Genomic DNA, 19,497 nt, shown 5'->3' with positions numbered 1-19,497 from the left:
GTGCTGTTGTTACACCTATTTCTAGGTGCATGAGTGTGCACATAAGAATATGTGCTCTTGTGCAGCTATTCTACATGCAACACCGGCCCAATAATGAAGTCTAGTTGCAAATCTCGCTCTAAACGAAAACACGACCCAAACCCTCACTTCCCAAACGTGACCCACTCTAAAGCCATCAATTTATAACTGTTAGTCTACCATATTTTGGTTTTCAATTTTTTTTTAAAACAATACGTTTTACTTCTCATTAATTTTCAAAAATAAAATTTTGTAATTAATTTCTTTTATTTTTTTCTCACCAAATTTCATTCTCTCTCCTCTACAAGATTTACTTCACTAAAAAATGAAAAATCAACAATGAATATACGAGAAGCAATGCAAAATAAAAAAGATTATCTCAAGAAAAAGTAAATTTTCATTGATCTTTGTCCGAATTCATGTGAATTTTTATCTGATTTTTTCAAAACTCTGTTCTTCGAAACTATTCTGTTAATTAATGTAATTGATGTTTAGATTATTTACATTTATTTCACTTGTATTTGTAGAAAATTGTTTTGATTATTTATTTAAGGCCTTTAATTATGAACATAAAAAATTGAAGAAATAAATAATAAAATGATTATAAAACATACTCATTATATGTATTAAAAATATTAACATATGCATAAAAAAATTTGAATATATGAATTCAGAAAGTGAACATAGTTAATCAAGCAAAATAAGAACATATGCTTAGCTTAGGTTCCCTAAAAGTGAACATAAGCTTTTCATAAAATGAACATAGGCATAAAATATATGAACACATGTATTTAGAATAGATATATAAACATAGGCATGCTTTTCTGAAAGTGAACATAGGCATAAAATATATGAACACATGCATTTCAAAAAGTGAAGATAACCATTCAAAATATAAACATATTAATTGTTTTCCTTAGTGAATGCATAAAGAATATGAACATATGCACAAAAAATATGAACATATGCATTTCATAAAATAAGTTGTCTTTTCAAAGTAATTAACTAGAAAATTAGATAAAATCCAATTCATATGAAATTAAATCCAAATTAATAAAAATAATCAATTCATAATAAATTGAAAATCATACATAGAACAAATTGATGAAAGCTAACCAAAAATCAAATGAAATTCAATTCATACATTAAACAAATTACGTATGAATTAAATCAAAATTCATACATAGATCGAATTCATCAAAGCTAACAAAAAATCTAACAAAATGCAATTGAATTCAAAATCAGATAAAATCGAAATCAGAAAAAAGGCAACAGAAATTAATCACAAAATCACCTCATAATAAATCGAAATCCATAATAGATCAAATTGATCAAACCTAAGCAAAAATCAGATGAAATTAAATTCATAGAAAGTAAACAAAAAACAATTACTCCCTCCGTTTATAAATACTTGCTCCACATTCTATTTTTGGCTGTTTTTAGATACTTGCTCTATTTCTTTATTTGCAAAGCTTTTTACAATATTTAATTAATGTCTTTCACCTAGTGGGCTTACCATGAATCATATTTTATTCTACCACCTACTCTACTACCTCCATATTTTATTACTTTATCAGATTTCTCCTAAAATTCCGCGCATAAAGAAATAGAGCAATTATTTAAAAACGAAGGGAGTACAACTGAAACTAACCTCAAAAAAACCTAATTACAAATCAACAAAACATAATACTAACCTGCATTGATGATCTCTTCCGGAATAACAACTAATTCCATGTTGTAAGAAACAAATTCAATTAAAAAAGTAAAAAAGAAAAGAAAAAAAATTAAAACAAAGAGAGAAAATGAAGAATAAAGGAGGAAAAAAAGAGAAGAAAATTATAATAAAAATTAGGGTAATGTTATACGTAGCCCTAAGGGCTATATATAAGCATTAAATATACTATTGGAAATTGTATAAAATTAGGAATTCATGACAAAAACACTCGTAAATCAGTGTAAATAATGTTTATATTTTGATGGTTATGTATAGCATTTTCCTAAAAATTATAAGAAGATAAATTTTGATGATAATTTGGATCTAAATTATTATAGAAAAGAAAAGATCATATAGAGAATTTAAAAAGAAGGAAACAAAACTTTTTGAAAAAAGGAAAGTGTTATGTTGGCGCGAAGAACACTGTTGAATTAGGTTGAACGTTGACTGGGCTGTATTTCATTCAGTAAAGCATGCATTTTTAGCTATTGCAGCCATTCTAGCTGCACAAGCATGCAGCTAAGTATATGCGAGTGACCCACTTATGATCTAACCTGTTACTAACCCGTATTGATTCAACCGGCCCAATAACCATGCCAATCTGTAACCACTTCAATTTGTTTGCCTATACATTACTCCACAAATTGAAAGATTATACCCTACTGCATTTTACATCATAAAACAAAACATGTAATTTTAGCACAATACCGTAATTTAAGTTGATAATAATAGCCATCAATGTTACTCGATCATAACGACCAATTTTGCAACAGAGATTTACAAAACACAGCAGAATTTTCACCAATTACATTCACCAAATTTATCCTAAAAGGGTCTTTTTGATTTGTATATTTTGCCTTTGACATCAAATTTAACCTGTTACACCAGAAAACCTCCTGCATGATTTAGAACATTGGAATAGTAGTTCCAATCAGGATGTTTGGGTCCTATGGCAGGCTGTCCAAAACGATACCCTTTGACATATGATGGAACATCCTCAGCACGTGCTAAGCCTTCTAAATAAGAACACAATTCCCTCTTCGGATCTTGTCAACAACGGAAACAAATTAATTAAACTCATAAATCATCCAAAATCTTTGTATTTTGTAAACTTGATTTAGTTTCTTACCAAGAAAATCATCAGTCAAATTTCCTGCATCATACTTGTTGGGATATATGCCAGTGTTTGGCTGCAAGGTCAATATTGTCGCTTTCATTTTAGCATGTTCATAAGATAGATTTGTCGAATATACTACTAGTTAAAGAAACAGTAATTTACCGGATTCAGAAGGCCTTTGTAAGGCTCATCATCTATCAGCAAAGTGTTTGATTGAGAATAAATAAGCCCTCCTTTTGAAGGAGCTGAGGTCTGCCAAAGTTTCTTGAGCTCTTTGAAAAAAAGAGCCTTGTATTTTTTCTCCATTGATTTGAACCCGGAGTCAGTACAGCTACGTTGGTCCTGCAATGTCCCATATTTCAGGATTAGAATTCAAGCCGATACTGTAAACTAACTAAATTTGACTTTAGGGTTCGAATAATTATTTTTTCGATGGTCTACTTATAGATAATCAAGCAAAAGACATACGAGTACGACAAGGATAGAAAGAATAGCAAGACTAACCCAAATAAACAAGAAGCTGCTCCTCATCAATCCCTTGAAAGCACAATCAAAGATACCATCAACATTACCCCTACATATTGATCACCGTATATATATGTCACATTCTTTATTTCTCTACACATATTTGTAAAAGGTATACATGATCGCAATGTATGAATTGACAAAAACTTACTCTTTAGCAGAAGACCATATTCCTACTTCAAATCTTTCATGGCAGAATTTCATAAACTCTTCAAGAAAAGGCCGCCTATAAACTGTACAAGAAAAGATGCAAAAAATATTCATAACTTTCTAAACACAAGTCACTTTTTTTTTACGAGCAGATGTTACAAGAATAAGTTTAAGTTATCGAATAATACACACCTAAGCGTTGTTTGTAAACCCCATCGGGTTGTCTGTTTAGAGGGATTTCAGACTTGTTACCACGGTGAGCACGATGAATGAGCAAGCCATTCAAATCAAAAACAAGCAACTTCTTTTGAACACCAAGATTTCCAAGCTTTTTCAATGCAACTAACCCAAGTTTGTTTTCCTCCTTTGCATCATGAATAACAATGTCGTTGCTTTTAGCTTCCACGTCTAATGACAAACAAATAATGCCGCCCGTCATTGTAATCGATAATATTTTAAGTTGAAAGGTTTATAGAGTGGTGTTCATAAGGTTTATGTATCGCATAATATATAAGCGTCAATCCTACTCATCCTTGCTAAGTAGACGAAAGGTTTTTTATTTTTATTTTGGATAAGATGAGCCGTTAAGCCGTTTGATTATCCAATGTTACAGCTAATTTATTTCATGTATACCTAACTATTGCAATGAATATTTATCAAAAAAATTAAATAAAATTATTGCTAATATAACAGCATCTAGGAAAGTGTCGAAATTATAGTACGCATGCACGCTTTGTGTCCTATGATAATTCTTGAACTTTTACATTGTTAATGTTTAGTGATATACCCACTTAAAGAATTACATATAGGCCCAAATTTGTAGCTTATACCGTAAAATTGTATTCAAAGACTAGGCCACTTTTGACTTTCCTACCTACTCTATCAGTCTATCTCCTAGATTCTGTAAATTGCTTTATTTTTTTTTTCCTATTTTTTTAATGTTATTATTATTTTTTTTTTTTAATCAATAAGGCCTAGAATCTAGGAAGTAGCAAAGCTAGATTTGCAAATTACAAAACAATCTCTATTTTTATTAATTTGGCTATTGGAAATTAACAAGGGGTATTTTTTTTTGTACTTTTTTTTTTTTTTTTTTTTTTTTTTTTTTTTTGGTATCACTATCCAGGCTTTTTACTCTAATCAAGACTCTGTAGGTAAATTATAGTGCTTTATATTGTACTCGTTACATATATATTGTGCTTCTTTTTCTTTATCAATATATTGATGTTTACAATTTCTCATATTAATTTAAGGGGTTTTGTTACTTATTTAACTACTTTTTAATTTATCTAGGGAAATCTACGATACAGTTAGACATCGTAGAGGAGTTAAAAAATCGAACCTCAAATTTTAAGTACTTTGAGTTGCTGTTGAATTATACTTGTCTTAGGTCGATCAATAAGAGATTATATCTTAATTTATTTAATTGTATAAACATATTTTGTGTTATGATTATTTATTTTGAAAATGATTATATATATGTTATAACTCGCCAATGTACACATTGCTATATAAAAGGCAATCAAAGATATTGCATCATTCTATAACTACAATAGGAGTGTTATGAAGAGGACAAAACCCTCATTGAACACCCTGGCACAAATTAAAGGCTATGTGAATTAGTATATTCCCCTGCAAATTAGATAGTCTTTGGACCATATAATGGAGGAGATAACATTTATGAGCTACGAGTATTTAGCTAATGATGTATGAGTACGTCTTAACTCTTTCCTATAATCATAAACTATAAGCTTTTCCTAAGATAAAAATCGAGCCAATGGCACAGTAACTAAAGCAAAATACATCTTCAAACAACCTCTTAATCAAAAGCATAAGACTATAGTACCTCATATGTAAGAAATAACTGCTACATTCCGTAAAAAATTCATCAAATGAGTTGCTTTGTTTGACTCCCCTATAAACACAACTAAAAGAGATTACATCAAAAGTAATACTTTTTTTTTATAATCATTTTAATGGTATCCAAGCAATTACACTTTACACTCTACCGTACCACTACAAAGGTACCATTATTGCATTCATCTGTTAACTCCACCAATCTTGAGTTGTCCCCAACTCTAACTTGATACGGGCGTCTCCGAATAGTATGCTTATTCACCTACCCTCTTCGTATAACATAAACAAATAGATTGCACAAACTTTACATTTTCTTTAGTATAAAAAAACAACCAGCAGGGTCATCATCCTTATAAAATTATCGCGGTGGTGGGTGGTGACCGAGGGGATGGAAACTGACATGTTAGCAGTATTTTCCAGCAACCAGAATAGGAGTTCGTGAGAAAAAAGGAAATCGAGAAATGAGGATTTTTGGCCTTTTCAGTGGAATGGTAAGAAGGAAGATAAACAAAAGAAATAAAGGACAAAAATACGAAAGGTCAAATACTTAAATGCATCAAAATTAATTTTAATTGGGGGTAAATATGTCAATTAACTTTTTTAAGGGTATTATAGTCTTGACACTATTCATAAGAGTATTTTCCCACTTTTTATAAGGTAGGGATACTTATAGTGATTTTTTTTAAAATAGATTCGATATTTTTACTAATTGTATACTTTGTATTTATATGTAATATGTTTAGTTTTGATTGGCCCCAAAAAGAAATTTTTTTAAGATCCGCCACTATAAGGAGATATAATAGTTTAATACTATTCCGTATTGACGAGAAATACTACTCCGTATTACAACAACTAAAGCGAGTGATCACATCTTGTGAGTAGGGATGACAATGGGTCGGGTCCACTAAGACCCAGACCCGAAGTTTTAGAGGTGAACCCAAATCCGACCCAGACCCACTGGGTCTAAAAAATTTAGACTCGGACCCAGATCCATCGGGTCTAGCAGGTCTCAGGTCTAAAACGGGTTCAAAACGGGTGTTACTTAATTTTTTATAATTTTGTATAACTATAGTACTACTTTAAAATAATAAAAGACGCATTAAAAAAAAAAAAACTTGTTCATATTTTTTACACACAAATAATTTGTTCATAAAAAAGTAAAGATAATGAAAGAAAAAAAAATCGTACTCCGCAAAAACTTAATTTCTTGGTTGCTTGTTGTTTTATTTGCTCACTTTCACTAAAGTTTATCTTCTAAACCTCTAATTACGTAGTATATTAAGTGATTTTTTTATAATATTATAACTAATATATATTTATAATTTACAAAAAATTAAAAACGGGTCCATGGGTCAGATCTGGGTTGAGTCTGAGTCTACAATACTTGGACCCAGACCTAGACCCCATCCATTAAGCTTAAACCCAGATCCGATCCAGATCCATCGGGTCTAAAATTTAAGGACCGAGACCCTAAAATATGGGTCGGGTCCAGGACCCATTGCCATCCCTACTTGTGAGTTATCACATGAATCAATCTCTAGAGAAACATATGGTTGATTTTAATATAAGTAAAAAGAAGCCGATATATAAGAAATATAGAGTAACATATTGTGTAATAGGCAGAGCCGGAGGGGCCCGTGGCCCAACTGTGTGATATGAGCATTTTCTAGTCATTGGAAACATATTTAGCACATTTTATCATAAATCATCTTGTAATTTGTGTTTTTGTTATAAACCACCCTTTAACTTTTTATTTTTTTTTATTTTTTTAATTTTTATTTTCAATTTTTTTCTTTGTTTTGGTTGAAGTAGCACCTTATGCTGGATACGATTCTAGCATTGACGTTAACCACTCACGTACTAAAATCACCCACTTCCAACGCACAACCACCACATGCAACACCACTTGAACACCAATGCCAAAATTTTAAAGGAAAGAGGAGGTGCTTGTTCAACCATGGCAAAAGAAAGAGAGAGTTAAATTGGAGTCAAAGCCAAAATTTTGGGATGTTTCTACTGTTTCATTTTTCAAAAAATGACACCATAACATGATGAGGTGTCATGTTATGATTGGACCATTTTTTATTTATTTTTAAATACCTAAATATACTATACATGTATATATAATTGTAAATACGTATATTTTTTTTATATAAAATACGTAATTATAACTTTTAAAATCTATTTTTATCTTATCAAAATCATTTTTGAAAATTAAATTTTAATTAAAATTTAGAAAATAAAAAATTCATCATTGTTCTTCATTCATGGTCTTAATTAACCACCCCAAAAATCTTATATACTCCCTCCGTTTTTAAATACTTGCTTCATTTCTCCATGCGCGGAGTTTTAGGATAAAATGGAGAAAGTGATAAAATATGGAGGTAGTGGGGTAAGTGGAAGAATAAAAAAATTGTAAAAAGCAAAAGTAGTAGAGAGAATTGGAGGAGAGAGAATATGAAATTAATAAAATATGATTTAGGTTGGGTCCACTAGGTGAGAGAAATAAATTAAATATTGTAAAATAATTCCAATAAGGAAATGGAGCAAGTATTTTAAAACGGCCGAAAAAGAAAAGTGGAATAAGTATTTAAAAACGGAGGGAGTATATAATCTATTCGAAATTCAGACCAGACCGATAAAATTCCGACAAAAATTCCATCCAAAGACCGAATTGATTGCATTGGTTTTCGAATATGCTTTCATGATTCGTATACAAATTTCGTTTTAGGGTTTGATTGATAATATTGATTTATGTAAAAATCAAGTTATTTGATGGTTTTGAGGATGAAAATAGCCTTAGGAGCGTGTATTATGATGATCTAAAACACAAATCTTTCAATTTTCTTAACGGATCAATGGATAATGAAGATGTGCTCTACGATTTAGAGTTCATAATATACATTTTTTCGCAAACCTGTTAGATCCATAATCGAGGTTTGTGATTATTGTAATCTGTTTGTGGTTAGGTAATTACCTGTATTTATTTAGGTCATTACCTTAAAATTTTAGTTTTAATTTGTAATTGGAATCTGCTTGTGGCATTCATTAGTATTAATTTTGGTCATTACTTAAAAAATTAAGTTTTGTTTTAAAATAAAATAATTAAGTTTTATGTTATAATTGGAATCTGTTCGTGCCTAACAATTGTAGTTTCATTTTTAGGGGATATAACAATTGTAGTTTCATTTTTAGAGGAAATCACAATTTTACGCTAATCATATAACACATTTTTTTAAAAATATAGAATTCTTATCATATCATTTTGGTTAAAAAAAAAAAAGAGTTTTCTTAATTTTTGGTGAGAAAGTGGGCTAGGCCCGGTGTAGGTGTCGTTCGAAGTGCGCCTACATTAAAGCATGTTATGAATATGCTTGACACTCATAGGAAGTGAGAATTGACATAATACGATTAGGGACAAGAAAAGTAGGGAGCCGCCAACAAGTTTTTAAGGAACTTGTAAACTGTTCACGGATCATAAAAGGCAACCACGATAAAGGGACAACGAAAGGCAACAACGATTGACCCGTGAAGGTTACACCCCATTCATAATCCATGAGATTACTAACTCCATATGGTTCGGAACCACAAAAGGAGGATCGGGGATGATGGTACGAAATGAGTCATGGAGTCACATTCGCCCGTATTGGCCTCTACTCGATTCTTATAGTGAAAAATGATTCCTGCGATCTCAAAGGCATACAAACAAAATATTCAATTTGCTCCAAACTATTATTAGGCTAAATTGGTTGAATATTAATGCAAAATATAATTCTAAAATATTTGTGATCACTTGAATTAAGCAACAAGATTAAAAGGAACCTAAACCGGTTGTCCAAATTATTTTATTAGGCGTGATTTTCAATTACATATTCCCTTTAAACATGCAATATGGTGATCAATAAAAATAATAGAATAAACATTAATATTGGAAGCAATTTAACAATAATATCATTAGTCAAATCGAATAATAAATAAACCTAATCATGATACTAGCAATACAAAAATAATAAGTAATTAAATTAATTAATTACTCACATTCCGCGCGTTCCTTTTAATTGCTATATCATGAATAAATTATTAGTAACTTCAATAAAAATATAAATCAAATGGAAATTAAATTAAATAAATATAGATTTTATTTGGTCCAAACCCTCGGTCAATTATACCTTTCACGCCTTGGTTTAAGTATAGAACTTTGGGTATTGTATGGACTCCTTGGAGTGCTTAAGGAAGAAATGATAGAATATGGAGGCTAGTGTTTAGGATAAAGAGGGAGAAAAGAATTATTTGATGATCAAACTTGTTGATGTTTGAAAAAAGGGGAGATATGACCTCTATTTATAGAGAAAAAAGAAGGGTCGAAAATTCAGATAAGATCCGAATTAAATCGGAATAAAATTCGATAGACTGCAGTTTTTGCGGTTTTTGTTTTTATCATATCTTATGATCCAGAAATCGGAATAAGATGAATAAGATATAGTTGGAAAGCTCTTGAAGCTTAATTTCTAACCCAATTATAATCAGATTAAAATAATTTGTAGAACAAAAGATATAGCCGAAATAGTGAGACAGTATCAGTTATGGATAGAGTTTGACATTTTATTCATATCTTTTCCGTTATAGCTCGGAATTGATATTATAATATATCATTGGAAAGATAATTTCAAGGGATATCCAAAAATATAAAATTTGGATAAAAAAAATATGAGGCACGAAAATAATATCTGTCTATCTTTGAATGTCTTTTAATTCGGATAGAAATAGGATTTTCAAAAAAGAAGTTTTATTCAATTTCAAACTCTTTAATCTTATCTTTTCAAAAAGGATAATTAGGATCTTTTAGAAAATTATAGAAGCTTCTAATTAATCCTAATTGGTTTAGGAATGGTATTAAATAATTTTGACTCTCCACATGATCATTGGGTCGTAGGTAAAGTGGGCTTAGGTTCGGTTTGGGCTCAGTTTAATATTTTGGCCATAACTTATTCGTTATAACTCGGATTTGGGCTTATAATATATCGTTGGAAAGCTATTTTCAAGCCCCATCTAATTATTCAATCATTGGACCCAGATTATGGACCTTAATAAACTGGATTAAACGTTTTTATAAAAAGGATACGAAATGAATGATTTTAAAGAACACGAAATGAATTATTTTGGGTGAAAAGAGGAAAATAAGTTATGATTTGGGAAAATGAGATAGAAGTTGGGTTGGTTTATGAAATGAAAATATGGATTTAAGCACTCCAAGAGATTAAATACTCAACCAGACCAATAATGGCGGTGAAAGGTTGTTCATCATCGAGTTTGGTTTTGGGGAGACATTTTTAGGTGTCTACAGAAGCCCTCATTGTGACTGAGTTTGTAGAAACGTCAATTTCAAAAACGATAGTCAAAGTAGTCGATAGGGACGGAGAATGAGTTAAGACGTTCTGCGATCCTAAATCACTCTGTATACGCCGATACCTTCAGAAAAATGTTAATTCCACAGATAAAAGAGTAAAAGGATAGAATACGTATCTGGCACCAGTGTATCGGTGACAAATGAGTTTGGCTGCTTCCTATGCTTGAAGGAATCCACCTGATGACGTTTGTTGAAACGCTTTCCATGCTTGAGGAAAGCCGACAGATGAGTTTGGTAGCTTTCTAAGCCTGAAGAAAACTACCGGATGACACTTTCCATGCTTGAGGAAAGTCGACATATGATTTTGACGTTTTTCTATGCTTGAAGAAATCCACCGATAATGCTTTCCATGCTTGAGGAAAGCCGACAAAGGAATTTGGCGGTTTTCTATGAAGAAATCCACCGGATAATACTTTCCATGCTTGAGGAAAGTCGACAGATGATGAGATTGCAAGTCTTTGTGTATCGAGAACCTTGCGTCATGAAATTATGGTGGTTCAATTGTCCCCGAACGTGGAATGTAGATGGTTCGCTTGTCCCCGAATGTGGGCTGTAGATGGTTCGCTTGTCCCCGAACATGGGCTGTAGATGGTCCGCTTGTCCCCGGATGTGGGCTGTAAATGGTCCGCTTGTCCCCGGACGTGGGCTGTAGATGGTCCGCTTGTCCCCGGACACCGCTTGTCCCAGGACGTGGGCTGTAGATGGTCCGCTTGTCCCCGAACGTGGGCTGTAGATGGTCCGCTTGTCCCCGGACGTGGGCTATAGATGGTCCGCTTGTCCCCGGACGTGGGCTGTAAATGGTCCACTTGTTCCTGGACGTGGGCTGTAAATGGTCCGCTTGAACCTGGACGTGGGCTGTAGATGGTCCGGTTGTCTCCGGACGTAGGCTATAGATGGTCCGCTTGTCCCCGGACGTGGGCTGTAGATGAGACCTGCAAAAATAAATATGCCAATGGACTCGTATATATTGTGATAGACTTGACCACTGACTTGACCAAGTTTGACTTGATGTGACATGACATGTGTATGACTTGTGAGTGTGTGTGTGTATATGTATGTGTTCAGACACAAGCAAACGAAGATGCAAAAACAAAAATTTTCCGTCAATTTTTGTCATGAGTGGAGGGTACCGACTTTCTCCCGAAAAAGAAAGATGTGAAAACTGAACTTTTATTTTTGAACTTCCCTCGATGAAAAAATTTTGAAAAAGTTTTTTTAAACTTCCCCAAAAGAAAAGACGCGAAAAAAGGAAAGAAGTTTTGAACTTCCTCGTTGAGCAAGACAAAATGAATCGCATGGATTGAATTGCTTTTCTTGAAAGTAATGTATGCATGATGCATGTCCTTAGGCTAGGAGGCTAAGGACAATTACATCATGTGACACGATGAATGAACTTAGGTCATGGAGCTAAGTATCATATATGGTGTAAAGAAACGATCTTGAACGTCACTTAGGTCTGGAAGCTAAGCACGTATATAGATGAAGTGATTATTGCATAATGAACGTTGCTTAGGTCAAGGAGCTAAGCACAATATGCTTTGTATGATTAAAAATCATTGATATATAAATGTTTCTCAGCACATTATGCGATGCATGAAACAATGAATATTGCTCAGGTCAGAAAGCTAAGAAAGTATACAATGTTTCTTCTAATGAATGTTGTCTTTAAATATGATGAAACATGCACAGTGTTGAAACAAGATTTCATGATAAGGGCTCTTAAAGGGAAGGATGATTGATATGGATATGGATGTGTGAGTGAAGTGTATGAATGTGATACTAAGGCTGGCTACAAGGGTTATGGTGATGGAAAGAGATGTGAGAAGAGTCAAAGATGATGACTCTTTAGGCTAGGTAGGCTAAATAATGTGGGTTCAAGCCCCCAAGTCTAGATCTAAATGGGTAGGGTAAGCATTGGATATTCTTTGACTTGATCATGCATGGATATGAATATGAATGTGGCCGCATCTCGATATGAGGTTGCCTACGTATCCGTTAGGAATCAGGCCGAACGTAGCTCTAACCAAACTTTGCACAAGTGTATGTACACCTCAAAGAGGTCTTTCAAGTGTTATAATGTGGTTAAGTTGATGGTTTAAAGAAGAAAAGGGTATGAGGCTAAAGACCCGAGAGAATCCCCAAGATGTGTAATTGTGAATTGGACTTTGCAAGTTTTATTTTCAACATTTCTTTTTGCTTTTGAATTTTTTTTTAATCAATGTGGGAAAACTCAGATCATGCGGTCCATCACTCACTTAGCATTCATGTTTCTCAGGCACGGTACCAAGCACTCGATGAGAGACGCAATTTGGGACGTGTTCATATCAAAGACATTGGAACACTTGCCCTTAGACATTTTTTTTTTTTGCTTTTTTTTTTGTCTTTGAATGTTATACAATTACACATCTTCCAATCCCAGTGTTGAGTGAATGTGGGTTGAAGAAATGAAGGCCAAACGTTAGACGAGGCTCAAAGTGGTTGATGAAGAAATGTAATGTATGCTTGAATGGTTAATGGGAAATGACAGGGTTGGAAAGGTGTCTCAAATCATTGGTGTACCTTGTGTTTAGTTCGGCAATTGATTTTTTTTTTGGTTTTTTTTGGCGAATGACATGATCGAAAGCGAAGGAAAGAAATGATCATTGATGGAACATGGCATATAGACATAAGGATAAGGAGAACCTATGCTAGACTTATTAGGGGAAAGGGGTTAAAAACAAAAGAAAAAAAAGCATGAAATCTTGTATGGAAACTTGTCTTGTGCTTAGTCTTCATGGTTGCTTATGAATTACTTGTTACCGCCAAGAGGAACAAGAAGTTTGTTATTGTTGATGCTTTGATTGGAAGAAAAGAAGGAAGGAATGACGTTCCCCTTATTCTTCCAACTCTTGCCTAGTGATTCTTGAACTCGAGTATTATGGAACAAAATGAGCTCACTTAATGAATTGACTCAATACTCGGATTGGAAAGGAAGAGTGTATAAAAGAATTTTGAAAACCAATGGGGAATACTCCACCCATTCCTATTACGACGGAAAACGACCCATGCATGGTCCTAGTATAGTGCATTACTCGAAGACAAAGTGTGTGCAACGACTCAACATGTGTGATTAGGTGAGTTTATTAAGACTCGTGGTATGATCGCATGGCTAGACATGAGGACGTTGTGAAAAACAAAGGACCTAATGACCAAATAACACAGAAGACTAAAAGACAAACTACCTTGATTAATTTTGTCAAATTTTAATGTTTATGCTATTTACTAGGTGAATACGGTCCATTGGCAATCGTTAGTCATAAATAATATCAACCACAATCAAAGACAAAGAACACATGTTAGTATTTTTCTGTATTGTTTAATACAGTAGAAAGATATCTTAGGTTAGCGCAAAAATCGATCACAAGAAAATAGGAAGAGAACTAGAATTCTAGAAGAGTTATGACTCATGGGTATATAAAAAAAATAAATATAAATAAAACTAAAAATCTATAATCCTATGTTATACGAGTTGACACGGATTAAAGGACTTGGCTAAGACTAGCTTGACACAAAAAGATATAAATAAAAATTAAAAAAACAAAAGAAAGTTGACGCTAAAAAGACACCTAAATTGGACAGGCTGTAGTATATCGGTTATAACTTTTTATCTGAGATCTGATTGGGACGAAACTAATTCCAAATGAAAGATAAAACTTGGGGCTACAGATCCACAGGTTGCACGACATGTAACTCTTTCTAGAACTCTGGCTATTACCTAAACAAGTTGACACTTGTGCAGGATACGGGAATAAAAATCCGGGTGACTCAAAAATTAAAAAAAAAAAATCTATGGCTCGACTCTAATAATAAAAAAAAAGGTTTGATAAGTGAAAAAAGAATAAATAAATAAAAATTCAAAAAATACACATATAACCACATTTTCACGAATGATGCAATGAAGTTCACAACCTAAAGTCAAGTTCTATGTTCGACTATGGTCAAGCTTAAAAGGGTGTCAAAGGGTACCATGGTTAAGAGTTTGGACGCATTAGCAAGGCATCCTCCCTTGAGGGTGTATGCCAACGGGCGGCTCCGCGTGTTCGTGATGAAATTGAACTCGACTCCATGGTTTGGGTGGATTTAAAAACTCGGATGAACCCTTATTGCCATGAGCTTTTTCAGGTTGATAGAGCATAAATCCCCAGGGCTAGCCACATACGTAGAACACGTACTATTGTGGAAAAATAGGTAAGCTAAAATGCATATGCATATGTGACAATGCCAATTAAATCGCAGGAATACAATTCAAGAATCTTTCAAGTCTCATCCACTCATCCCAATTAAATATCGATCACTCAAATCGATAAATAACCAAGAATCCTCCCAAGTGGAGCCGCCAAATTGTAGGCGTCGTTCGAAGTGCGCCTACGTTAAAGCATGTTATGAATATGCTTGGCACTCATAGGAAGTGGGAATTGACATAATACTATTAGGGACAAGAAAATTAGGGAGCCGCCAACAAGTTTTTAAGGAACTTGTAAACCGTTCACGGATCATAAAAGGCAACCACAATAAAGGGACAACGAAAGGCAACAACGATTGACCCGTGAAGGTTACACCCCATTCATAATCCATGAGATTACTAACTCCATATGGTTCGGAACCACAAAAGGAGGATCGGGGATGATGGTACGAAATGAGTCATGGAGTCACATTCGCCCGTATTGGCCTCTACTCGATTCTTATAGTGAAAAATGATTCCTGCGATCTCAAAGGCATACAAACAAAATATTCAATTTGCTCCAAACTATTATTAGGCTAAATTGGTTGAATATTAATGCAAAATATAATTCTAAAATATTTGTGATCACTTGAATTAAGCAACAAGATTAAAAGGAACCTAAACCGGTTGTCCAAATTATCTTATTAGGCGTGATTTTCAATTACATATTCCCTTTAAACATGCAATATGGTGATCAATAAAAATATTGGAATAAACATTAATATTGGAAGCAATTTAAAAATAATATCATTATTTAAATTGAATAATAAATAAACCTAATCATGATACTAGCAATATAAAAATATTAAGTAATTAAATTAATTAATTACTCACATTCCGCGCGTTCCTTTTAATTGCTACATCATGAATAAATTGTTAGTAACTTCAATAAAAATATAAATCAAATGGAAATTAAATTAAATAAATATAGATTTGATTTGGTCCAAACCCTCGGTCAATTATACATTTCACGCCTTGGTTTAAGTATAGAACTTGGGGTATTGTATGGACTCCTTGGAGTGCTTAAGGAAGAAATGATAGAATAGGGAGGCTAGTGTTTAGGATAAAGATGGAGAAAAGAATTATTTGATGATCAAACTTTTTGATGTTTGAAAAAAGGGGAGATATGACCTCTATTTATAGAGAAAAGAGAAGGGTCGAAATTAATATAAGATCCGAATTAAATCGGAATAAAACTCGATAGACTGCAATTTTTGCTGTTTTTGTTTTTATCATATCTTTTGATCCAGAAATCGGAATAAGATGAATAAGATATCGTTGGAAAGCTCTTGAAGTGTAATTTCTAAACCAATTATAATCAGATTAAAATAATTTGTAGAACAAAAGATATAGCCGAAATAGTGAGACAATATCAGTTATGGATAGAGTTTGACATTTTATTCATATCTTTTCCGTTATAGCTCGGAATTGATATTATAATATATCATTGGAAAGATAATTTCAAGGGATATCCAAAAATATAAAATTTGGATAAAAAATATGAGGCACGAAAATAATATCTGTCTATCTTTGAATGTCTTTTAATTCGGATAGAAATAGGATTTTCAAAAAAGGAGTTTTATTCAATTTCAAACTCTTTAATCTTATCTTTTCAAAAAGGATAATTAGGATCTTTTAGAAAAATATAGAAGCTTCTAATTAATCCTAATTGGTTTAGGAATGGTATTAAATAATTTTGACCCTCCACATGATCATTGGGTCGTAGGTAAGGTGGGCTTAGGTTCGGTTTGGGCTCAGTTTAATATTTTGGCCATAACTTATTCGTTATAACTCGGATTTGTGCTTATAATATATCTTTGGAAAGATCTTTTCAATCCCCATACAATTATTCAATAATTGGACCCAGATTATTGACCAAAATAATCTGGATTAAACTTTTAAAAAAAAAGATACAAAATGAATGATTTTAAAGGACATGAAATGAATTATTTTGGGTGAAAAGAGGAAAATAAGTTATGATTTGGGGAAATGAGATAGAAGTTGGGTTGGTTTATGAAATGGAAATATAGATTTAAGCACTCCAAGAGATTAAATACTCAACCCGATCAATAATGGCGGTGAAAGGTTGTTCATCATCGAGTTTGGTTTTGGGGAGACATTTTTAGGTGTCTACACCTGGAACAAGAAAAAATAAACAAGAAACAGAACAAACGAAAAGAAAAAAGAAAAAAGAACAAAACAGCAAAAAAAAAAACACTCCTAAGACACTAACTAGACTAAGTCAAGCTAAGTCCTAGCAGACATTATTCGAGGATGGTATGCATCTCCCAAGTCTTCCATAAAATAGCCTCAAGGTCCTTCGGGACCGCCGAGAAGATAGTGATTGGTTGAGACGCTTCCACTCCGAAATTAGCAAGCCAATCTAAGCTCGATTTGTCTCACGATAGCAATGTTGGATAGTGACCTCCCACCCCTCGCAAGCCATGAGAGCACAACATTTTCTAACTATATGAATAAAAGGAGAGTTGGGTGAGTTATTCTCCTCCAACATTCTGACCACAACCTCCGAGTCCACACATATTTGTACCTTCTTATGCCCTCCATTCCATGCTATTGCTAGTCCCCTAAGTACCGCAAGAAGTTCAGCTTTGGTACAAGTGCAACTCCCACAATTAATTGCATACATTTCGAGGAGCTCTCCTCTGTGTCATCGAATCAGACCCCCTCCTCCAGCCCTTCCAGGGTTCCCTTTTGCCGCCCCATCAGTATTCAACATGACCCAACCCTCTCTTGGTGCTCGCCATTTTACAAATATTTCCTCCCTCTTTCGCTTAGCTGGAACATGGATACGCATATGTCTGTCCCAAGCTCTTCGAACCACAACCATTCTAGCACAAATAAAGGCGACTTGGTCTATTGGTATATTAGCATTGTCCCCTTCAAAGCACCTCGCATTACGCCATTTCCAAAGCCACCAATTGTAAGAGCAAACATTAATGGCCAACCCTCCTTACCCTGGTGCTTTTTCGGGTCCATGTTATTACCAATCCAGGTTAAAAAATCTGACCTCAGCCTCTCCCCATCATTGATTCCCAGCTTACGCCACATAACGACTACTGCTGGGCATAAGCAAAGGATATGCTCCGTTGTTTCTTCCCCAGCTCCGCACACCCTACACTTAGGGTCATCCACCAAGTCTCGAATGAACCTGTTTTTATTAGTCATAAGACGATCCTGGATAGCCAGCCAAACAAACATACGGACTCTTTAAGGTGCCTTACTCTTCTAAATTAAATCCCATTTTCTTCCAACTTCTGTTTCATCTTCCCCTATGATTATGTCGAGTGCCGATTGAATGGTGAAACCACGATGAGATGATCCATTCCAGTAGACAACATCAACATCCTCATCATTTAAACTCAACTCAAACGAGGCTATGGCTTGAAGTTCACTAGCAGCAAGAAACGAGTAAAAAATTTCCCACTTCCACCCCACATTTGAGTCCCATAGCTCACCCACAGTCGCATCATGTAAGTCCAAAAGGGGAACAAGATTTGTCAACTCAAGTAACGATTTACTTGTAGCCCATCTATGGTGCTAGAAAAAAGTGCGAGCACCATTACCTACTGCCATATTTATGCCCTTTCGAACCACATCAATGCTACTCATTATTCCCCTCTACGCATTCGATGCATTTTGTTTCGGTTTAAACATGTCAATATCACATCGATTGTTGCAATTTTTACTACGAAGGAACCTCAACCATAGTGCATTTGGTTCAGCTAAAACTCTTCATCCCAGCTTTGCCAAAAAAATGCAGAATTCGCTTGCCTCATGGACCTTATCCCTAAGCCTCCTTGAGCTTTTGACTTATTGATGTTGTTCCAAGCAACTGTGTGGATTTTCCTATGCCCTTTTGTCTCTCCCCACAAAAACTACCTTGACCTCCTATCTATAACATCGCAAGTAGACCTTGGCAGTAAGGTTTTTTGCATTGCATAGCAAGGAATCGAGCTCAAAGACGCTTGAGTTAATGTAGCTCTCCCAGCCATTGACATCAATTTTGTTTTCCAGCCTGCAATTTTTCCATTTATACGGTCTACAAGATAATGGTACTCCTTCTTCGAGGTTCTTCCGTTTATTATAGGAACCCCAAGATATATTCCAAAATCATCTGTAGCTTCCATACCCAAAGAATTGCAAATAGCATCTCGAATGTCATAATTTGTGTTGCGTGAAAAATACACCCGAGATTTATTAACACTTACTTTACTTCCGGATGCATCACAGAATTTTTCCAAGCAAGAATTCATAAGATTTTCCTGCTCCACTGATGCCTTACAAATTAGGATAAGATCATCTGTAAATGCCAAATTGGAGATAGTAGGTCCATCCCAACTTGCTCTTACTTGTTTCCAACATTTAAATTGGACTTCTCGATCAATAATATGAGAAAGACGCTCCATACATATGACATAAATATACGG

General features: G+C 33.9%; 1 protein-coding gene across 1 annotated transcript; it reads right to left on the bottom strand.

The window, feature by feature from the left end:
* Positions 1-2,573: 2,573 nt before the first annotated feature.
* Positions 2,574-3,963, bottom strand: LOC110709304. Its single transcript, XM_021887515.1, has 6 exons — positions 3,717-3,963; positions 3,526-3,607; positions 3,318-3,348; positions 3,012-3,191; positions 2,862-2,922; positions 2,574-2,778 (listed from the first exon to the last, which is right to left on the bottom strand). Exons 1-6 carry the CDS (start codon positions 3,961-3,963, stop codon positions 2,612-2,614), a joined length of 768 nt encoding a protein of 255 aa, XP_021743207.1. The 3' UTR covers positions 2,574-2,611.
* Between the last annotated feature and the right edge of the window lie 15,534 nt (positions 3,964-19,497).

This window comes from Chenopodium quinoa, unplaced genomic scaffold (assembly GCF_001683475.1).
Source record: "Chenopodium quinoa cultivar QQ74 unplaced genomic scaffold, ASM168347v1, whole genome shotgun sequence".
NCBI classification, from domain to species: domain Eukaryota; kingdom Viridiplantae; phylum Streptophyta; class Magnoliopsida; order Caryophyllales; family Amaranthaceae; genus Chenopodium; species Chenopodium quinoa.
The sequence above is the reverse complement of the archived record's forward strand: the minus strand, read 5'-3'. Positions and strand labels throughout refer to the sequence as shown.